Genomic DNA, 20,860 nt, shown 5'->3' with positions numbered 1-20,860 from the left:
TTGTTTTATTTCCTTCAAAATAAGATATGTGCAATGTGCACTGCATAGGAATTTATTCATGGTTTTTTAAAAAAACTATAGTTTGGCCTCCAATGGTCTGAGGGACCGTGAACTAGGCCCCTGTTTAAAAAGTTTGGGGACCCCTGGCTTAAGACATTGCATCCAACCACGGATAATTATCTCAATCACACCCATATAGGTGTACTTCCTGTAGTGCTCGATGCTTCAACAGCTTTAAAGAAACATTCTGGATGAAAGCATGCAAGGCAGCAGTTTCAATTTCTCTTTTGATTGTGATATCTACTGTGAAGAATGACCCACTGATTTTATATGAAAGCTACCTGTTTACGTGGGGCTCCTCTACACTCCCATATAATGCAGTTGCATAATGCAGTTTAATTGTATTGAACTGCATTATATGGCAGTGTGGACTCATATAATGCAGTTCATTGAGTTAAACTACATTGTATGGCAGTGTAGATGGGGCCTCGGAAGCAAACTTCATGAACTTCAGTGGGACTGATTCAAGGTAAATGTTGAAAGGATTCTGATTTAATCTCTAGAGAGGCAAAAGTGTCAGTGTAACTGACTCCCTCCTGTATTCAGGAGCACTGTACTCGCCTCTTAATAGAAACAACATATGCAAGACTGAGAGATCAAGTTATGTTGGGAAGAATTAGGAGGTGCTTCTGCTTTCCTTTGACGGATGTTTTGGCGTGAGGGAGCACACACACGCGCGCGCGCGCACACACACACCTTGGCCAGAAATTGTGCTCAGTGGAAATGGAGAGAATGTGAGAAGGCAAAAACTGAGGGAGCGCGCACACAACCACACACCTTGGGCAGAAAATGTGCTCAGTGGATGTGGAAATAATGTGAGAAGGCAAAAACTGTGGCAACGAAACACATTCCACAAAGGAATCAGAAGGAGACAGAGTATCTATTCTCGTATTTCTAATGAAGGTGATCATAACTTGTGTTGTATGAAAGCGTATTTTAAAAGCACCAGATCTAGTAGACATAATTTTTATCCTGTTTGGATTCACCCCATGATTTGTTGTTAGATCTAGATTCTAGAACAACAAACCACAATTTATATCACTCAGCACATCATCTCTTCAATCTCGACTACCAAAATGATCTGGTGGGCTACATTAGAAACCACTTAGAGAAGCAAATGCATTGGAAAATATGGGTCCGTTTTAGTCAGCTTACGTGTAATGTGTATTCTTTCATTTGTTTTTCTGAGAACTTGCCAAACAGCCAATAAATCAGTCACCTTAAAATAGCAAAAATAGAGGCAGGATCCACCCATAGACTGCCACTAGTGAAAAATGTTTTGCATTGGAGGGGGCTGATCCATATCACTTCTCATGTATCTCAAAACAAGACTTTAAAACCATCTGGAGACCCTTTTAAATGGCATGCTGTTTTGCCAAAGGAAAGTGTTATTTTCTTCTTTTTTGGATCCGGAGGCAATACGTCCTCAAGTAATTTACAATTAAAAAAAGCAATTTATTGTAGAAACAGGTATAATATCAGAATCACAGGAAAAAATACAAACGAAACATGTTTCTCCATCAAGATGACAGGGGAAGAAAGTTCCAAAAGTTTCACCAGCAAAGCATTAAATCTACGAGGATTGAATGAAAAGTAATGCGTCCACCTTCGTTACTTGGGTTTGGATAGGAATATTTTAATAAATCAAATGCAGAAATTATCCTTAGAATGTGCTCTTTAACTACCACTATTCACTATTTCACATAATTACCAGACAATTGGATACATTTCTGCCAACGATGAACAAGTTTTCTGAAGCCGTCACAGAAGAAGTTGACACTCTTTTTCTGCAACCAGCGTCTCACAGTTCTCTCAACGTCTTCATCAGAAGCATAATGATGTCCCTGCAGATCTTCTTTCATTATCGGGAACAGATGGAAGTCAGACGGTGCTAAATCTGGACTGTATGGAGGATGCTGTACGGTGGTGAGATCTAATCTGTGGAGTTCTGCTGTGGTGGCATGTGAAGTGTATGGTCTGGCATTGTCATGCTGAAGGAAAACACTTCCCTTTTTCTTTTGGACCCTTGTTAGCCGTCATTTCAAAGTTCGCAGTATTGTGATGTAATTCTCTGAATTTATTGTTGTTCCACGTTCAAGAAAATCAACATGAATAACACCATCTGCATCCCAGAACACTGTTGCCATGAGCTGAGGGCTGTGTCTTGAATTTCTTTTTCTGGGCGAGTCTTTGTGTCGATATTCCATAGACTGACGCTTCGTCTCCAGGTCGTAATGGTGTACCCACGTTCCATCTCCTGTCACAATTGAATGGAGAACGGCGTCACCTTCATTCTTGTAACACAAGAGGAGTTCCTGGCAAATTCCAAGTCTGCAATTTCATTTCAGGTGTCAGCATCCTGGGTACCCATTGTGCACAGATCTTCCGATAGCCAAGCAAAGCAATAATGTGACCCACACGTTCTTGTGAAATGCAACTCGGTGGTTGCTGTCACAGGTTGTCCAACTCTTTGTTTGTCACACAAGTCAGATGTTCCCACCTCAACATCTTTAAACTTACTTGCCCAATGATGCACAGTACTCACATCAACACAATCACCATAAACAGCTTGCATTCTGTGATGAATCTCCTTTGGGGTGACACCTTCTGCTGTCAAGAATTCAATGACTGCACGTTGCTTAAGTCGCATTGACTGACCGTCTGCGCAGGGTTGCATACTTCACACTTTAACAACACAACGGTTCAATGCTAAGGCTTCCCGCCAAATGGAACTGTAGAGGAGAGTCTCCTGAACAAGCCAGTACCTGCTACATACCAGTACTGCCATCTGTTGAGGCATTACGAAGGTGGAGGCATTACTTTTCATTCAACCCTCGTAGCTACCACATAAGAGATCAGTCCTTGAATTTCTCTTTATTTTTTGACTACTTTTTTATCTCTGTACAGAAGAGCAATTATCCAAGAAGTGTTTTTATTCACAAGGGATGTGCGTATCTTTAAGACCTAGAAATAGGTTCTGTCTAATAGGTTGAATCATTCTTAATTAGTTGTTTTTGACAATGCTTTCTTATAGCAAAATGCAGAATATTGTTTGTTTTTTATCTTTTCCATGTAGCAGCAATTATGGAAGGACATGAGAAAAAGTCATCTTTAGTTCAACAAAAAGTAAGTGGCTCCTAAGGTATATCCCTTATTTTGGCAATATGGCTGATGGTATTCTGCAGGTTTCCTAACAAATAGAGGAAGTAATGTATAGAAGTAAATTTTAAAATGTATGAAACATTTTTAGAAATTAAACATGCATGTCTGTAGCTACAAAGGCAGAATTATAATACCAAAAATATTTGGGAAATTAAAATTATACATCTAATGAAGATTGGCTTTATAAATAATGGTAATTAATGAATACTTTACTTGTGTTCTGTAAAATCACCAAATAATGAATCTTAACTTGTTTTTGTACTTTAAAATTTGGGAGCTATTGTTTCCTGCTTGTATAAGCAATGTGTGTACATTAACTTGCTTGTTTCAGTATCGAATACCAAAGAAGGTATCAGGAACACAATCAGATGATGTCCATGCTCAATCTCCATTATCAAGACTCGCAGATTCTCATCAGTGGGATAACCCATTTCAAGGGGTAAATACATAACATAACTCATTACTAGGGGTAAATAGCATTTATGGTCAGTTCTACTCTGACTTCAGTAGAGTAGAAATATTTTTAAATAAGCATTGATAATTTTTTGAAAAAAAAATATTCTATAATTGTTGAAAATGTACAATTTTGCAATTTTCTGAAACCAAGTGAACCATTGATACATTGGCAAAAGCATTTTAAAAATATGGTGAAGAAGGAAACCTTCTAATTAGCAACTTACTTCCATATTTTGGATTATAGTTAATGAACATATGAAGCTAGGTTTTTCAAGTCAGGAAGAAAAGGAATAATAGTGATTGGAAATATTTGGGACACACAACATTTGTAAAAATGGGAGACTATTATTTGTCTTAGAAACTGAAATATTTAAAAATGTTTTGAAAGATTTTTCAGCTGATAGAATTGGTGATTTAGTGGAAGCTATGGTGGTGAAATGGGGGAGATTACCAGGCCTGTTGGCATGATCAGTCTTCAACATCCTGAGATTTGTAATTTGGAGAGGCATCAGTACTTTTTACAGAGAAGACTACAGATCTTATAAAACGACAACTCCCATGGTTCTAGAACAGGGGTCCCCAAACTAAGGCCCGGGGGCCGGATGCAGCCCTCCAAGGTCATTTACCTGGCCCCATCCTAAACTTTAGACTTAAGGTTGACCTAAGTCTACTTGGTCTTTGGAGGTCTCTTTGCTTACCTATGGTCTTACGAGATCATCTAGATGGTCTTTGAATGTCTCTTTGCTTAGCTACGGCCTTATGAGACAATCTAGATGGCTTTTGGAAGTCACTTTCCTTACCTAGGGTCCTATGAGACCATCTAGATGGCCTTTGAGGGTCCCTTTCCTTACCTATGGTTTTATGAGATTGTCTAGATGGTCTTTGGGGGGCCCTTTCCTTACCTATAGTCCTATGAAACCATCTAGATGGCTTTTGAGGGTCCCTTTCCTTACCTATGGTCTTATGAGACCATCTAGATGGTCTTTGGAGGTCTCTTTGCTTACGTATGGTCTTATGAGATCATCTAGATCAGGGGTCACCAAACTAAGGCCCATGGGCCGAATGCAGCTCTCCAAGGTCATTTACCTGGCCTTTTAGGTTGACCTAAGTCTGAAATGACTTGAAGGCACACAAAAACAATCCTAATTTTTGACTATTTCATCATAGTCCGGCCCCCCAACAGTCTGAGGGACCGTGATCCGGCCCTCCACTTAAAAAGTTTGAGGACCCCTGTTCTAGAACATTGAGCCATGCCAGCTACAGTGGTGTCAGACTGTATTAATTATATGGTGTCTAATTCCTGAATTAATATCCTTGTTTATATTTTGGACTAATATGTTTATTCCTACTGAGTAGAAAACAACATATTTTCATTCATGTTGATGTCATAGTGTTACATTGTTACACTAGGATGTTGTATTATTTGAAAAAATTACAGTGAAATCTTAATATTTGTTGGGTTTTTTTTGTTTGCAATTTTAAGGTAATTTCTTTTTCAATTTTCTATTTGCTTCCTTTTCTATCTTTTCATATACTTAATATCTGTCTATTCGATTTCCTCTACCTATTTCAGTGGACATCAAGATCACAAAATAAGTTACACCCAAACTGGAAAAAGAAAAGACACTCAGAGAAGTATGGCTTTAGTGATGAAGAATCTGGATATGGGTAAGTGATGAGACTTCAGAAAGCAGGGACAATCAACTCACTAACTCATAGTCACACAATTTGATTACAGAAACTTCTATTTCTTATGTTGTGTGTGTCCCCAAAATGTAAGGTGGGATTTTCTTTTCTTCATCTATCATCGTATAGATAGTGCTATCAGTTTTATCAAGCAAATCAATTCCCTATAGCCACTATGTTATTGTAGCACTAAGTTATTGCATTTTTTTAAAATGTGCTTTAGTGGAACATCCTCTTTTTCTCTGTAATATCCTATTAATATTTACACAAACTCTCTTTAAAAGGGCAACTAGTGTAGTTCTTTTCAAGCGTTATGCCAACATAACATGGTTAGTAGCATTGCAGTGGTCAAACTGGTGTGCCTTATGCTAAGCAGTGTAATAAGCCAGATTGGAGAACCATGTTTTTCACCTGTCTTGTTTAGAAATTAGCCAAAGTTTGTTATAAGCTATGATCTCTGTTTCACATGCAAAAGCAAACTGAAATTGGGAGAAACTTTTTTTTTTCATGTCAGGAGCGACTTGTGTCACTTCTGGAGTGAGAGAATTGGGCGTCTACAAGGACGTTGCTCAGAGGACACCCGGATGTTTTGATGTTTTTACCATCCTTGTGGGAGGCTTCTCTCATGTCTCCGCATGGAGCAGATAGAGGGAGCTCATCCGCGCTGTCCCCGGGTGGGAGAAACTAAAGCAAAATACTGCCAGAGTTATCCCCCAGAGCATTGTGTTAGCAGCTAGTGAAATGCTCTCATTATGAAAGTCAATGGATGATAGCAATAGAACCTATATTTTACAAGGATCCTTGTGAATACAATGGTTTTTGTTGGTTTTGGTGTAATTTCCCCACATTTAGTGTGACAAATAATGTGACTAAAATGAGTATGTTTATCACTGACAATTATTTGTGTAAAGTAGGCCTGCATTTGTCACATAATAAGAATTTCACATAATGTCTAGAATCCCTTTTTTCTGATGTAGCTGGTTGGGTCTTCCCCACAGCTGGTGTTCCACTAAAGCTGAAAATATTCTATAACCAGAATATCCTCCTGCCTCGCCTGCTACTTCATGGATGGGAGAGTAGCCAAAGGGACAAGTCATATATTGAGGCACTTGCTGCTCTCAAAACTGAACTCCTCAAAGCAGTCCTTTCCCCAGATGCCAAATCCTGTGGGAAGCCCTGCTGCATGGAGCCATAGACCTCTCTGCCAAGAAGGGAGTTCATTCCCCCCTACTGAGAGAAGTGCAGCTGTTTCTTCCATTTTTATCAACTGAGAAAGGAGGTTATCTCCTTCCTCTTCTGAAAGAAATGCAGCCAGGATTCAATTGATTTTCTCAGCTGAGATGGGAGTTCTCCTTCCTCTGCCAAGGGAGGCTTATGGCTCCATGCAGAGATGGTTACTTTCAGAAGTTCAGCATAGGCAGTCCCCCACTGCTCTAGCTTTTGTCTAAGGAGTGGTTTTCATGTATAACAATCTGCATACTACAAGTGCAAATAATAAGCGAGCATACTATCATTTACAGTTATCTAGGTATAATTGTAAAACCAAAGAATGTGCCTATACCAGTATCACAATTCACCACATATTAGTCACCACCGCATAATAGTTTCATCCCTTTCCTTTCCTCCAAAAATTGGCTCACAGTCTTTCTTCGCATAATCGTCTCACAGCCCTTTGGGGCTCAAATTCTGCCTTATTTCCTTCTTTTTCTGAAGACAAGGCAGTTTCCAAAATCTAAAGTGGAGTTCTTTGGAGCTCATATCTTCCTCCTCTTCTCTGTGGCAAGACAGTTTTTTAAAAAAAACAAAAAAACCCAGAATTGAGCTGTTTGTTTGGGGCTGGATCATCCCTCATCCTTGGCAGTTTTTAAAAAAAGAGTCTCCTCCTTTTTTGGTAAAAAAGGCATAAATGTGTGACTATTATGCGAGGAAATACAGTATACTTATTTCATTGGGTTCTTTTTCATTTTTATTCGGTGTTAGGTTTAAGATACAATATACTCTAGCTTATATCATTCTGACCAAGTTTGTTACCATGCGCTATACAAATGTTGAGTGCTGAAATGTGAAATTTTGCATCATTCTGGCCACAGAAGCCCCATTTTCACTGACCATTTAATGCAGTTCAAAGATAGTTTCAAACTGCAGCAGCCATACAGCAGACGCCAACTAAAATGCATGAAAGAAAGACCTTATTAATGCTCTGGTTTGTGTCATTATCATCTGGTCCTCAAATTGGTTTCAGGATTTCTTATGTAATCATCTCAACAGTGAAACCACTTTTTTCAATACTGGTTTGAAACTATGTTAAATGGTCAGTGTAGGTGGCCTAAAATTAGCTTTGTCTAAGAAGCTGAAAGTGTTTTAATTTTCTGTGGGACATTAACTTTTTGGATATGTGAAGGGTTTTTTAAAAACATATTTAGTTGTGAGAAAAGCAAGTGACTTTTCAGTACTCAGAACCTTCTTTGTATGTGCCATATATCAACACATGCAACACAAATATTTATATGTTTAAGAAATGTAGTTAAACAGATCCTTTTCTTTTTTTGCCAAGGAAATATTCTCCTCATAAATAAAGATTGTTGTGATTTTGTTATCAGAAATTAAAGAGTTCCCTCTATCAAAGGAAGACTCTTTATCCCTTTCCTTTTTCTGAAGTCACTAAAACAATCAGAGCAGTTTGTTCTGTTAAGGAGTCATTGCCACACACCCATCTGGAGGAACCTTGAAGGGGTATCGACAATGAGAAAAGCAGAAGTAATTGTTGATTAGTAAAAAAAGTTACATTTTACACAAGAATTCCTACAGATGGGCCTATTACTACACGAGTCCTTGGCCTTTGGTTTCCAGAGCTCAGAAATAAAAGTTAGCTTTAACCTAGAGGACTCAATTGTTCTGAAAGTATTACCCTGTTTCCCCTAAAATAAGACATCCCCAGAAAATAAGACCTAGTAAAGGTTTTGCTGAATTGCTAAATATAAGGCCTCCCCCGAAAGTAAGACCTAGCAAAGTTTTTGTTTGGAAGCATGCCCAACGAACAGAACACCAGAGCATGCAGGATCAGTAAATGTACGTACCATAGAGTATTGTACATGGAAATAATGGTAGTAACAAGAAATTCTTTTTAAGATTCACAGTTTGTTTGGTTATGCTGGCTTATGATGACAACTGCTGTAAAGTATATAATAAATGTTCATTTTTTTGTTCAACAATAAAAGTGAATTCTTCTTCATGGAAAAATAAGACATTCCCTGAAAATAAGACCTAGAGCATCTTTGGGATCAAAAATTAATATAAGACACTGTCTTATTTTTGGGGAAACACGGTAGAACTTGTCTTAATCCCCATCTACACTGACCATTTCATTCAGTTAAAAGATAGCTTCAAACTGGCGGCTAGACAAACTCACAAAAGTGCGGATAAGAAAAATTTCAGTGTGCATCAGTGCTCTGTGGTTTGTGCGATCACCATCCAGGCCCTGGTTTAAAGGATTTCCTATGTCATTATCTGCAGAGCAAAGCTAGTTTGTTTAATACTGGTTCGAAACTGCATTTAAATGTTCAATGTAGATGGACCTTAGAAGCTCTGGAATGTGCATCCTAGCATAATGGATTTTGCTGCAAGTTATAGGCTATTTTTATAAGATTAGTCGGTGTATATGTGTGCCCTCAGGTCTCCTGTTGAGTTGTAGCAAGCCTATCAATTTCATAGTGTTTTCTTAGAGGGGCTATTCTTATGATGTAGTTTTGGTTATTCTTTCACTATGAAATGCAGCATATAGCAATGTTCTGCTAGCATTTTGTGAGCACACCGCTTGGTGTTGTGCCTCTTCGTATCATTCTGACTAGGTTTTTTTTTCTTGGCAAGATTTATTCAGGGAAAGGGCTTTTCCCCATTTCCTTCCTCATGGATTGGTAGAATGTGACTTGCAAGTGGGGTTTCTTGGCCAAATGGGGATTTATGCCTGGTCTCCCATTCCAGCACTTAGCCCACACACTGTGCTATCTATTAACACATATGCTCAAATTTGATACTATAAAATTCCATAGTTGAAGGGTTTCCTTCTACATGTGCAGAGATTTCTCAAAGGTTTGTTATTACTTGCTCTGTCTTTAGCATCAGTCACTTCCCGGGACCTATACACATCCTGACAGTTCTGATGATTCCACCATTTAAACATCTACAGCAGTGGTTACCAATCTTTTTTTGACCAGGACCCACTTTGACCGGGACCACTTTGACCAGGGACCACTCTCTAACATTAGTACCAAAAGGGTTACAGATCGGTTTTTGGTCAACTTTAGATTTGTTTTGGCTATTTGGGGTGCTGATTCAGAAAATAACATTGGATAACATGAGCTCTAGTTTCTGATATAGAAGATAAGCTATTCAGTAGTCACCATCTGCTTGCCCACAGAAAATCATATTTATTAATCTAGAGCTGATGTGGTCTATCCAATGCAATGGTCAGCTCTGCAGAAAGGAGTGTAAATAAAATTAATATAATTAAATAAACAAATAAAGAGGGAGGAGTTTTGTGGACCGGATTTTTATTCTCTCGGCCCACTGCTGGGCCGTAGCCGACAGGCTGAGAACCACTGATCTACGGGAATGCTTTCTAAAGCACCTATTCTGTAAGATTTTCCCCCTGACTGCTGTTACCTTGCTAAACAGACAGCCACAGCTAGGTACCCTGCCAGTGCACAAAGATCTCTCTATCATTCATTCTGACTCTGTGGTGGCCAGTTTTCATTCCCAGTGTATATTTCGCCTTCCATAGGTTACAGGAAGTAGTCCTCTCACCCTTCAGCCCTTGGCCATCGAAAGAATTGAAAAAGATATAGTGCAACTTGAATGCCTGCAGGTGCTCTGCATATAAGAGGTACGACAGAAAAGTAATGAGACTGGCAATGTTGTGCACAAACCAACGAATTGTTAGCTCTCCCTTCACGTGGCAATTAGGGTAACTCCTGCCGTAAACTCAGTACAAGTTTAAACTTGGTTGCAGTTGCTATGCAATTGTTAAAAGTGCCTGATGTGACTTTGTGTTTGTGAGGTGCATTACAAAATGGACTGGCAAAAATTAGAGCAACGTTGTGCTATCAAATTTTGTGTAAAGCTTGGCAAATCCGCTGTTGTGACTTCTGAAAAATTACAAAGGGTTTCTGGAAGGCTTTCGTCATTCAGGCCACAAGTTCAGATGCAACAAAGCCTTTTTAGAGGGCAAAGAATAAATGGAAGATGAATCTCGTGCAAGGAGATCTTCAAACTCAAAAACGGACAACAATGTGGAAAGCATGAGGACTCTGATGTAAGATCGTTGACAAAGTGTCAATCAAACTCATTTTTTTGACAGGATCATCAACAAGGAATTTTTGCCTCCAAGACAAAGTGTCAATCAAACTTTTTATCAGGAATCCTTGAAAGCCACAGGAAAAGGGTGGTACGTGTGCAACCAGGCATTACATGAACTTGGATGTTGCACCACAACAACTCCCTGTGTTGGATGGCAATCTCTATTAATGAATTTTTGGCAGAAAAAGGCATTCCCATGGTTCCCCAGCCTCCTTGTTAGACAAACCTCAATCCCTGTTACTTCTTTTTACTTTCCAAGCTCAAAAATTACCTGAGAGAGCACTATTATGATACTTTGGATAATATTCAGAGTTCCAGGAGAAGCCTCCTAGCTCTTCTACAAACAATGGAAACAATGCCTTTCACTGTGTAGCTGCCCAAGAAAACTACTTTGAAGGGGATAATCTTGATTTGGACACAGAATAAAACTCATGGTTAAAATAAAATCAGTCTCATTACTTTTTGTTATACCTCATATCTGAAAATGACAATCAGTTTTTGCTTCACCGAAGCCATTTGTCTTCAAGCCACATAGGTGGAACAGACCCTGCATTATAACCTGCTATGACTCCCTGGAAATTCCACCTCTAAGGAATATAGTTAGGCACTCCACTAGGAATGGGGCTACAACAGCAGTGTTGTCCACTAATGTTCTTCTAACAGAAATCTCCAGTGCTGCCACGTGTAGGCCGCCTGTCATCACTATAAGCTCAACTACCTTTAATCAGGTGATATTGGCTTTGATAACAGGGTCCTACAGTAGGCAGTAAAAACCAAGAATATTGGGATCCAGCACCATTCACTCTAATGTGGGAAGCTCTGACAAATCCCAATATTTTTGGACATTACTCCTTTTGTCCACTGGAAAAAGAACATTTTTCTTACATTTTCAGCAGACAAGGAACTAATGTCCTTCCCATCCTTTGAGGTGCTGACATGCAAAGATGTTAGATTGTACATGGCTCTTGCCCGTAAGAAGCAGTTATACCTCAGACTTACCTGGCTTCATATCTGTTTAGGTTTATATGCTAATAAATTATTAAAGGTTTTCTCTACCTCTGGAGCATTCATTTCTTCATTTCTAAGCATAGTTCTCTCACATAATTTTCGGTCTATCTGGAGTGAGTGAAAGGAACCCCCAATCCTGTAGGATATTTCTCCCCTGTCAGATGAAAATGAATTTATCACAGGTAAGATAAAAGTTCCTTTATCTTCATTTGTGTTGAACTGGACCCAGAAGAAGAAACTCCGGCTTTGCCACTTCTGGCTATTATTTTGGACTAGATGGTTCTCATTAAATTCTTTTTTTTTAATATATATTTTTTATTGAAGTTTTGCCTTATAAGATAGAGTAAATTAACATTGAAAGAGTGAGAAGATTTGATTGTATAGAAAGTGGGAAAACTAAGATTTAAAAAGGATCAAAAAGGGAGAGAGAGAAAACCAAAAACCAAAAACAGCTAAAATGTCCATCTATATATATAAAAGAGTGATGGCATCACGGCGATTCACAAAACAACAAAAGTACAGGCCCCCCAACCTCAAAATTTGACAACACAACCCATCATCCACGCCTCAAGGTTGATACAACAAAAAGAAAAGAAAAATAAAGTCCTAATTAGAGGGAGAGCAATAATTTTTTTTATCTAATTGCTGCCAGTTTAGAGGGCTAATCTCTGCCCACTTGGTTGCCTAGCAACCAAGGGACAGCCAGGTTTCAGTTAGGGGACAGGCAGATTTAGGCCTCACTTAGACTTCTTCCAGAGATTATCTAATTTGCACTGGATTATATGGCAGTGTAGACTCAAGGCCCTTCAACACAGCTATATAACCCATTTATAATCTTATATTATCTGCTTTGCACTGTATTATCTTGACTCCACACTACCATATAATCCACTTCAGTGTGCATTTTATACAGCTGTGAAGAAGGAGCCTCATATAATCCAGTTCTGAGCAGATAATATAAGATTAGAAATATACAGTAGAGTCTCACTTATCCAACGTAAACAGGCCGGCAGGATAAGTGAATATGTTGGATAATAAGAAGGGATTCAGGAAAAGCCAATTAAACATCAAATTAGGTAATCGTTATACAAATTAAGCACCAAAACATCATATTATACAACAAATTTGACAGAAAAAGTAGTTCCATGCGCAGTAATGCTATGTAGTATTTACAGTAGAGTCTCACTTATCCAACACTCGTTTATCCAACGTTCTGGATTATCCAACGCATTTTTGTAGTCAATGCTTTCAATATATCGTGATATTTTGGTGCTAAATTCATAAATACAGTAATTACTATATAGCATTACTGTGTACTGAACTACTTTTTCTGACAAATTTGTTGTCTAACATGATGTTTTGGTGCTTAATTTGTAAAATCATAGCTTAATTTGATGTTTAATAGGGTTATCCTTAATTCCTCATTATCCAACATATTCGCTTATCCAACGTTCTGCCGGCCCGTTTATGTTGGATAAGTGAGACTCTACTGTACTGTATTTACAAATTTCCCACTAAAATATCACAATGAATTTAAAATACTGACTACAAAAACATTGATTATGAAAAGGCAGACTGCGTTGGATAATCCAGAACATTGTATAAGCGAATGTTGGATAAGTGAGATTCTTCTTTAATATGAAATAATTACTGGGATAGAATAATGCAGAACAATATAATCTCTAAAACCAGGACAGTAAATAAACAGGGGAATTCCACACAGGAAACAATCAGGGCCAGCTAACACCTCCCAACAAAGTATTCCCATCATCAAAGTCTGGCAAATCCTGTTTTCTCAGGGCCACAGACAGTAGAAGCACATAAAATATCGCAAACATCACCACTCTGAAAACAAGGGAATTCCAGACAGGAAACAATCAGGGCCAGCTAACACCTCCCAACAAAGTATTCCCATCATCAAAGTCTGGAAAATCCTCTGTTTTCTCAGGGCCACAGACAGTAGAAGCACATAAAATATCGCAAACAACACCACTCTGAAAACAAGGGAATTCCAGACAGGAAACAATCAGGGCCAGCTAACACCTCCCAACAAAAAATTCACTCAAGGAGGAAACAGCCAGGCTTTAAAGCTGCAAGGCCATTACATCCTAATCATTTTTCCTAATTGCAGCATTCATAGTTGCCTCCAACAAACAAAAAAACCCAATCAGAAATATTGTATATTCACAACCTTTAGGAAATAATATCCCCTGATGGCGCAGCGTGTTAAAGCGCTGAGCTGCTGAACTTCTGGACCGAAAGGCCACAGGTTTGAATTGGGGGAGCGGAGAGAGCCCCCACTGTTAGCCCCAGCTTCTGCCAACCCAGAAGTTCGAAAACATGCAAATGTGAGTGCATCAATAGGTACTGCTCCGGCGGGAAGGTAACGCCGCTCCATGTAGTCATCCCACATGACCTTGGAGGAGTCTACGGACAACGCCGGCTCTTTGGCTTAGAAATGGAGATGAGCACCAACCTCCAGAGTAAGACACGACTGGACTTAATGTCTGGGGAAAACCTTTACCCTTGACCTTAACTACCACCAATTCCTCAATACTTTATTTCCCATACCACCATACTTCGCCACAGCAACGCGTGGCCGGGCACAGCTAGTATTTATATAAAAAAGAAAAAAATCTGAACAAATGGCAATATAAAAATGCAAAGTACTTGGCAAAGAAATACACCAAAAAGCAAAAGCAAAAAGCTCACTGTTTCACAACCTGTTCACAAGCCACCAGCAATTGTGAACTGTAGTTCTTTTTTTTTCTTCATCATGACCTCTCTTTTTTTTTTTAACAGAAGGAAGTTCTCATTAAATTCTTGATTTCTCTGGCTTCTTCAGGATTTATCTATGACAAAGGGATCTTGTGTCTCAGACAGTCTAAGCTTTACTTTACTACATTCCTATATGTTCATGATTTTTCAATTAAGGCATAGCATATGGACATGGCACAAATGCAGATGTTGCCCAAACAAGACTTGATAAACCTTTCAGGCATAATTCTCAAGCATCATTTTAAAGAAAATCGAAGTGACCAAATGCTAAATATGAAGTGAGGAAAGTTATCTCAAGGATGAATATGCAGAAATATTATATGAAGAAGAAACTTAACTTCTTCCATTATAGTAAGATACAGTACATGTTTTTGGTTGAAGTATTCTAAAATGAGGATATAACATTTGGATTAGTATAGGAAACTTCACTGAATTCATGTCTCTTATTTAGACTTCATTATTTATCGTTATCATTATTATATGTATGGCAGGCAACCCAAAGTTATCTTGACGAATGTCCTGAAGACGGATGTAGGAAGAAAATACACACAGACACAGCTTATAACTGATGCTAATTTATCTCATGGTGTCAAGTTGCAATCAGATCAACAAACCCCATCGTCTGTTGACACTGTAGAGATATGGCAAATATTCAGTCCTCTTCATGAAAGCCTTTTTATATCTAAAAGGTATGTTTTGCTAAGTCTGACTGTTTCAGGCAGCTTTGCCTAAATATTGTTAAAAGAAATTGCATGTTAATGTTTTTCGTGAATAGGTATTCCATATTACACTGTTGTCATTAGCCATTTTTCACTTTCAGTAAAGTGTTATGAGGCATCTTTGGAACATCTTTTTTCAGTTGAGAAAGAATTTGTCAACTCGCATATCTTGTGAGACTCAAAATTAGTTGCTTTCTAACAGTGAAACTAATTTATTTGCACTCCTGGTGAATTCCTCCTCTTATTCACTTAAATAGCAGTATATATTAACATCCTTCTGTATCCTAGGAAAGGAAACACTTCAGTTTTTCCTCTCATTTTTAATATCCTCTTTGGGCTATTACTTCAGTTCTCCTCTTTGCCCAGAAGGCATATCAATGGCTTACCCATTCTTTTATCAACCTCTTTCCTCTTCCATAGGACTTTCAGTATAGAACTGAACATTGTGTTTTTCATTAAAAATGCCATTTGATATCTCTATAAGAGTGCAGAGAATGAAAATAATTTATTGGTTGATAAGGATTAAAAGCAGCCTCATACCAGTGCTTGAAATTCCTTTGTAATGTACCTCTTTCAAAATGCCTCAGCCCTGCTTGTCCTCTTCCTTACCTTTTATCCACTCTCTAATTAAAGAAGCAGTGGCAAGAAATTGGAGCAGCAGTTTCTACTTGCCTTACACACTCCCTTTGAGCGCTGGATGCTAGTTAGATCAAAGAGGCTTGGCTAGGATTAGTCGGGACTTTGGCAGGGGGCCACAGGGAGGAGAACAGGTTGTCTTTGAGGCATCTAAAAGCATCTTGTCAAGGATCCCCCAAATTCATATGGAAAATTGGAGAGCAATTTCTCTTTGTATTAAAATTACAACTATAGATTTCATCTACATCTTAATGAATACTGATGGAGAATCTGTTAAAATACATCCAAGTGGAAAGTAAAATAATAGCTGAGATAATTTCACAGTCTGCTTAACTGATGGCTGCAAAAATAGAGATCTACTTTGATTAAAGATACCTTTCTAATTTTCAGAATTCAGTGTCTTAGTTTATTTAGTATGTAACTTTATGCATGCTGGAGTTTTTCTTGATATGAAATGAAAAGCCAACAGCTAAAATGGCAAAGGCAAATTAAAATTAACATTAACATTTCTAGTTGATCTGATCTTCATCTGTCCATTGGGACCCTTCACTTACTTGTCATCTCCTGTTTTCACTCATTGTTGTCAGCTTCTTGGTAGTTTCACTTAATAAAAATTGGAATTCCTTAAACAGCTGTGATATAATCATCCAAACCAAACATTCCTTTGATGGATTTCAGAATTTTAATTATTATATGTACGGCAGGCAACCCAAAGTTATGTTGACGAATGTTCTGAGGACGAAAATGGGAAGAAAATACATGCAAAAGGATCTTTTAACTGATGCTAATCTATCTGATGCTAACAAGCTGCAATCAGGTGAACCAGCCTCCTCATCTATTGCCAGCCTAGACTCATGTAAAAAAATAAGCTCTCAACAAAGACGTATTTTATCTAAAAGGTATGTTGTTCAGCACAGTCTTTTTATTTTTTTTATTCTTATAAATAAAACTGGTATCTGATTGTAATTGGTGTATGCAGGAATATTTTTTGAATGATAATGGTAAAGCACAGTCCACAGTACTTCTAGTTTTAAGTGATTTAAAAAGGTGTAAACATGTTTAATTCCATAACTGAAATTAGTGGCATTTGAGATAACTGGTTTTATTTATATCTGACAGCGAGCAGATATGCATGCTCCTTTAGCACCTCTTTTCATTCATAGTCATGTTTTAGAGTGATTTTTGTGAAACACATGGATGTTTTGAAGAATTTGCCCAGATTTAACATCTTTTATCTGCATTTGTTTGAAAGGTTAAATCAGAGGTGTATCTTCATATGGATAAATGTGAATCCTTTAAGTCTCTACATATATATACCGGGCCTGAAGTTATATTTAAGCATATCAAGAAGAAGAATATCGGAGTTCAGCTTACTATATGTATAGCTACTTATTGAGCACATAAAATGCAAGCCTTGCTGAAATAGAATTAATATGATTTCTGCAAAAATAGGTCCTGTCTTGCCAACATTTTACTGTTCTTTGAAAAGGTCTTATAAGCATGTGGACAGATATGGTCTTGTGAATGTTTTTCTAATAGGACCTTTGAAAGGCTTTTGTTAGAATACCACTCAGAAGTTCCTGAACAGACTTCAACTCCTCCTATGCATCAAAAACTGGTTAAAAAACAGAAAGCAAGTGTAAATAGTTTTTGAAATAGAGGACAGTGTTAGGATGGGGGTCCTAAAAGATTTATACTAGGACAATTTGACCTTTTATAGGGGGATTACAAACATGTCGGCTAAGGTTACTGACAACATTAAATTATTAGGAAATAGATTGCAAAGGGATCGGAATATCTCCCCAAACCAAGAGAATGGGCAGTGTAATGTCACGTGAGAATCAGTGGAGGTAAATTGTGTATGTGTTGGGTGCAGTGCCAGCTTTATAAAATTATAGAGTCTGAAGGGCTCTTTGAGACATTGGGTCCAGTCTGCAGGATCTCCAGCTATAGCAGTAGTTCTCAACCTGGGGTCCCCAGATGTTTTTGACCTTCAATTCCCAGAAATCCTAACAGCTGGTAAACTGGCTGGGATTTCTTGGAATTGTAGGCCAAAAACATCTGGGAACCCCAGGTTGAGAACCACTGAGCTATAGCATCCCCAGCAGGTAGCTGTCCAACCTCTTTTTGAAGACATCTAGAGATGGGACGTCACCATCTCACTAAGGCAATCAGCTCCATTGCTGAACTGCTCTCACTATTCCTTCTAACGTTCAGTCAAAACCAGTAATTGAAAATATAAACACTGATGGGGTATTAGCTGGCTGTAGCTGATCATGAAGGAATCTCATGATGATTTCCATGTGAAAATGTCAACTCAGTGTATGCTGCTTTTGTCCTCCTGTATTGCACTGCTTCAAAACTGGAAGCAAATGAATGGGGAAATTTTATGTTGAACATGATTAGGAAAGGATTTTGAAATATTACTGTCAATATAATACTGTCCTTATAGAAACCTATAGTTGAATTTTATCTTGAAAACTATATGCAGTATTGGTCACCATAAAAGAGAATATTGTAGAATTGGAGAAAGATTCAGAAAAGAGTAATCAAATAAAAACAAGTTAGGGAGACATAATAGAGGTAAGGAAATTACACATAATTGGGGAAAAGAGACAGGGAAGAGCTTTTCTTCTCTCATCAAGTCATCTGAAGAAACTGTACCATGGGATATTCATAACAGATAAATCTGTTCCCTTTATCCATTTTGTGTTGGGATCATTTACTACACCTGGAATATACACACCTACTAAAATGGCACAAGCCTTCTTTGTTAGTCCAAATTAATAGCTATTTCTTGGAATATTGGGTATTTGTATATTGATGAACAACGTCCTGAATCTAAGTAAATAAATATTTGTAAGTAAATGAAGCTGAAGGCAGTATATTTCAGGAAGCATGCAGTTAAACTACATGTAGGGTACCGAACATCTTTATGCAGGTTAGGGCTGGCAAATGGCTAATATCTGGGATGCTTATGCATCAGTATGCCTCTGCACCATTTACTGGAAGTACAGCCACATTCTGGTGATGGGTTTTCCAAGGACAAGTTTGTGGACATTGTGGGACTTCTAATCCTACATGACACTTCTTTTTGGTCTTACAATCTTAAACCATTTTTTTTTTAAATTCAGAAAGGAGTCTATGGATTGCTTTGAAAAGGGTAGGGTTTTTGACATTTCTGAAAGTACTTGTCAAAAATAACAACCGACTGGGAAAAAAGCATGAAAAGAGGGAAGGCCAATAGTGGACATCAACCTAAAGCCCTGAACTGTTATGTCAGATGCCTGCCAGCAATGCTGCTAATTGTGTGATATAACATTAATGTAGAGTTTTTTTATATTGCAGTTGAATTGGGCTTTCAGTTCTCATCATAACTTTGGATTAGCCACATTCAAAATAAGTACAGTAGAGTCTTGCTTATCCAACATAAAGGGCCAGCACAACGTTGGATAAGCGAAAATGTTGGATAATAAGGAAGGATTAAGGAAAAGCCTATTAAATGTCAAATTATGTTATGATTTTACAAATTAAGCACCAAAACATCATGTTTTACAACAAATCAACAGAAAGAGCAGTTCAATACATAGTAACGATATGTAGTAATTACTGTATTTACGAATTTAGCACAAAAACATCGCAATGTGTTGAAAACACTACAAAAACACTGACTACTAAAAGGCAGAATGCGTTGGATAATATAGAATGTTGGATAAGCAAAGGTTGGATAAGCGAAACTTTACTGTAATGTTTAATAATGGTTTCCTTTTTCATAAAATATTCGGAAAATGGGAATCCATGGTTTTCTTTAATAGTATGATGTCTGGGAGAAAACAGTTTCTAGATAATCAAAATGTTTTAAGAGTAAGATTATCAAAGAATATATACAGAGATTCCCAACTGTCATTTTAAATTAAGTTAAGAATAGCTTTGTGTTCAATATGCTTGCAGAATTTGTGAAAATGGGCAGACAGAATAGAAAATAGAAAACAGAACAGAACAGAACAGAAGATACATAGTAAAAAATTAAACATGTGTTTAACGAGTGCTTCTTACTTTAAGCTTTCATAAGCTTGTTTATTTGAGTTGAATAGCAAGTTTAGTTTTCTGTACATCCTTTTGTCCCCCTGTATTGCACTACTTCAAAATTGGAAGCAAATGAAGATGCTATTCCTTTTGAACCTTTATGGGGACATTTGAAATCCTGTGGAGCATGTTTTTTTCCTGGAGTCAAATAAATCTATTGTGAAAACATTGACATTGAAATAAAGAATACAATTTTGTTTCTTGGGACTGTTTTTTTCAGTGCAATTTTTAGAAAGGAAAACGAAATATATTAACAAATACATTTTAAAGGGAATATGGTGCTTTCCTTTAAAAAGCTAATTATACTCTTTATTTGATATTAAAGTATCTGTTAATTGTGATATTTGAATGTTAAGGAAAATTCAGAGTTCTGTCTAACACTACTGTAATGGATCTCTTGCTATTTGACTCCATCACAAACTATGCATTTACATTTTGGAGCGGAATTATAATTTGCAATGATGAAGAAAGTATTTTGTAGATGCTAACTTTGGTTGGGTTATTATTAATGCTAGAATAATGACATACTTTTCAGACCAAGTATTTGCACAGAACATAGCTTTGGACATGCCACAAAAACTTGGGTGATCATGATTATGACTCTTATTCTTGGTTGTCTCCTATAGAATCCAGGCATTGCCTGGATGCACTGAACATATGAACCATCTTATTTTGTGTACTACAGTACAACATGGAAAGTTTTGAGCTAAAAAAGCCACTAAAGCAAACTTATAGCAAAAGAATTAAAATAATATAAAATAATCCAATAGACATTATGACACTAATAACATGCATTAACATTAAAACATATACCCTGTAAGATAATTAAAATACATTAAAAATGGCTATCATAGGTGTTCTGACTCTGGGGATTGGTGCTCATCTCCATTTCTAAGCCAAAGAGTTGGCGTTGT

At 37.5% G+C, this 20,860-nt stretch overlaps 1 protein-coding gene across 7 annotated transcripts in view; it reads left to right on the top strand.

Moving 5' to 3' along the window:
* senp7 (SUMO specific peptidase 7) overlaps nt 1-20,860 on the top strand; it is a 48,959-nt gene that overhangs the window by 2,215 nt on the left and 25,884 nt on the right. For 3 of the 7 annotated variants that reach the window (XM_062974816.1, XM_062974818.1, XM_062974815.1), the window contains exons 2-6: nt 3,137-3,186; nt 3,554-3,661; nt 5,252-5,346; nt 14,997-15,194; nt 16,565-16,759. In XM_062974816.1, coding sequence (XP_062830886.1) covers nt 3,145-3,186; nt 3,554-3,661; nt 5,252-5,346; nt 14,997-15,194; nt 16,565-16,759 — 638 coding nt within the window. In that variant the 5' untranslated portion in view covers nt 3,137-3,144. The remainder of the gene's footprint in view (nt 1-3,136; nt 3,187-3,553; nt 3,662-5,251; nt 5,347-14,996; nt 15,195-16,564; nt 16,760-20,860) is intronic. The other 4 variants (XM_062974817.1, XM_062974819.1, XM_062974820.1 and 1 more) reach the window with 4 other exon arrangements.

This window comes from Anolis carolinensis, chromosome 3 (assembly GCF_035594765.1).
Source record: "Anolis carolinensis isolate JA03-04 chromosome 3, rAnoCar3.1.pri, whole genome shotgun sequence".
NCBI classification, from domain to species: Eukaryota; Metazoa; Chordata; class Lepidosauria; order Squamata; family Dactyloidae; genus Anolis; species Anolis carolinensis.
The sequence above is the reverse complement of the archived record's forward strand: the minus strand, read 5'-3'. Positions and strand labels throughout refer to the sequence as shown.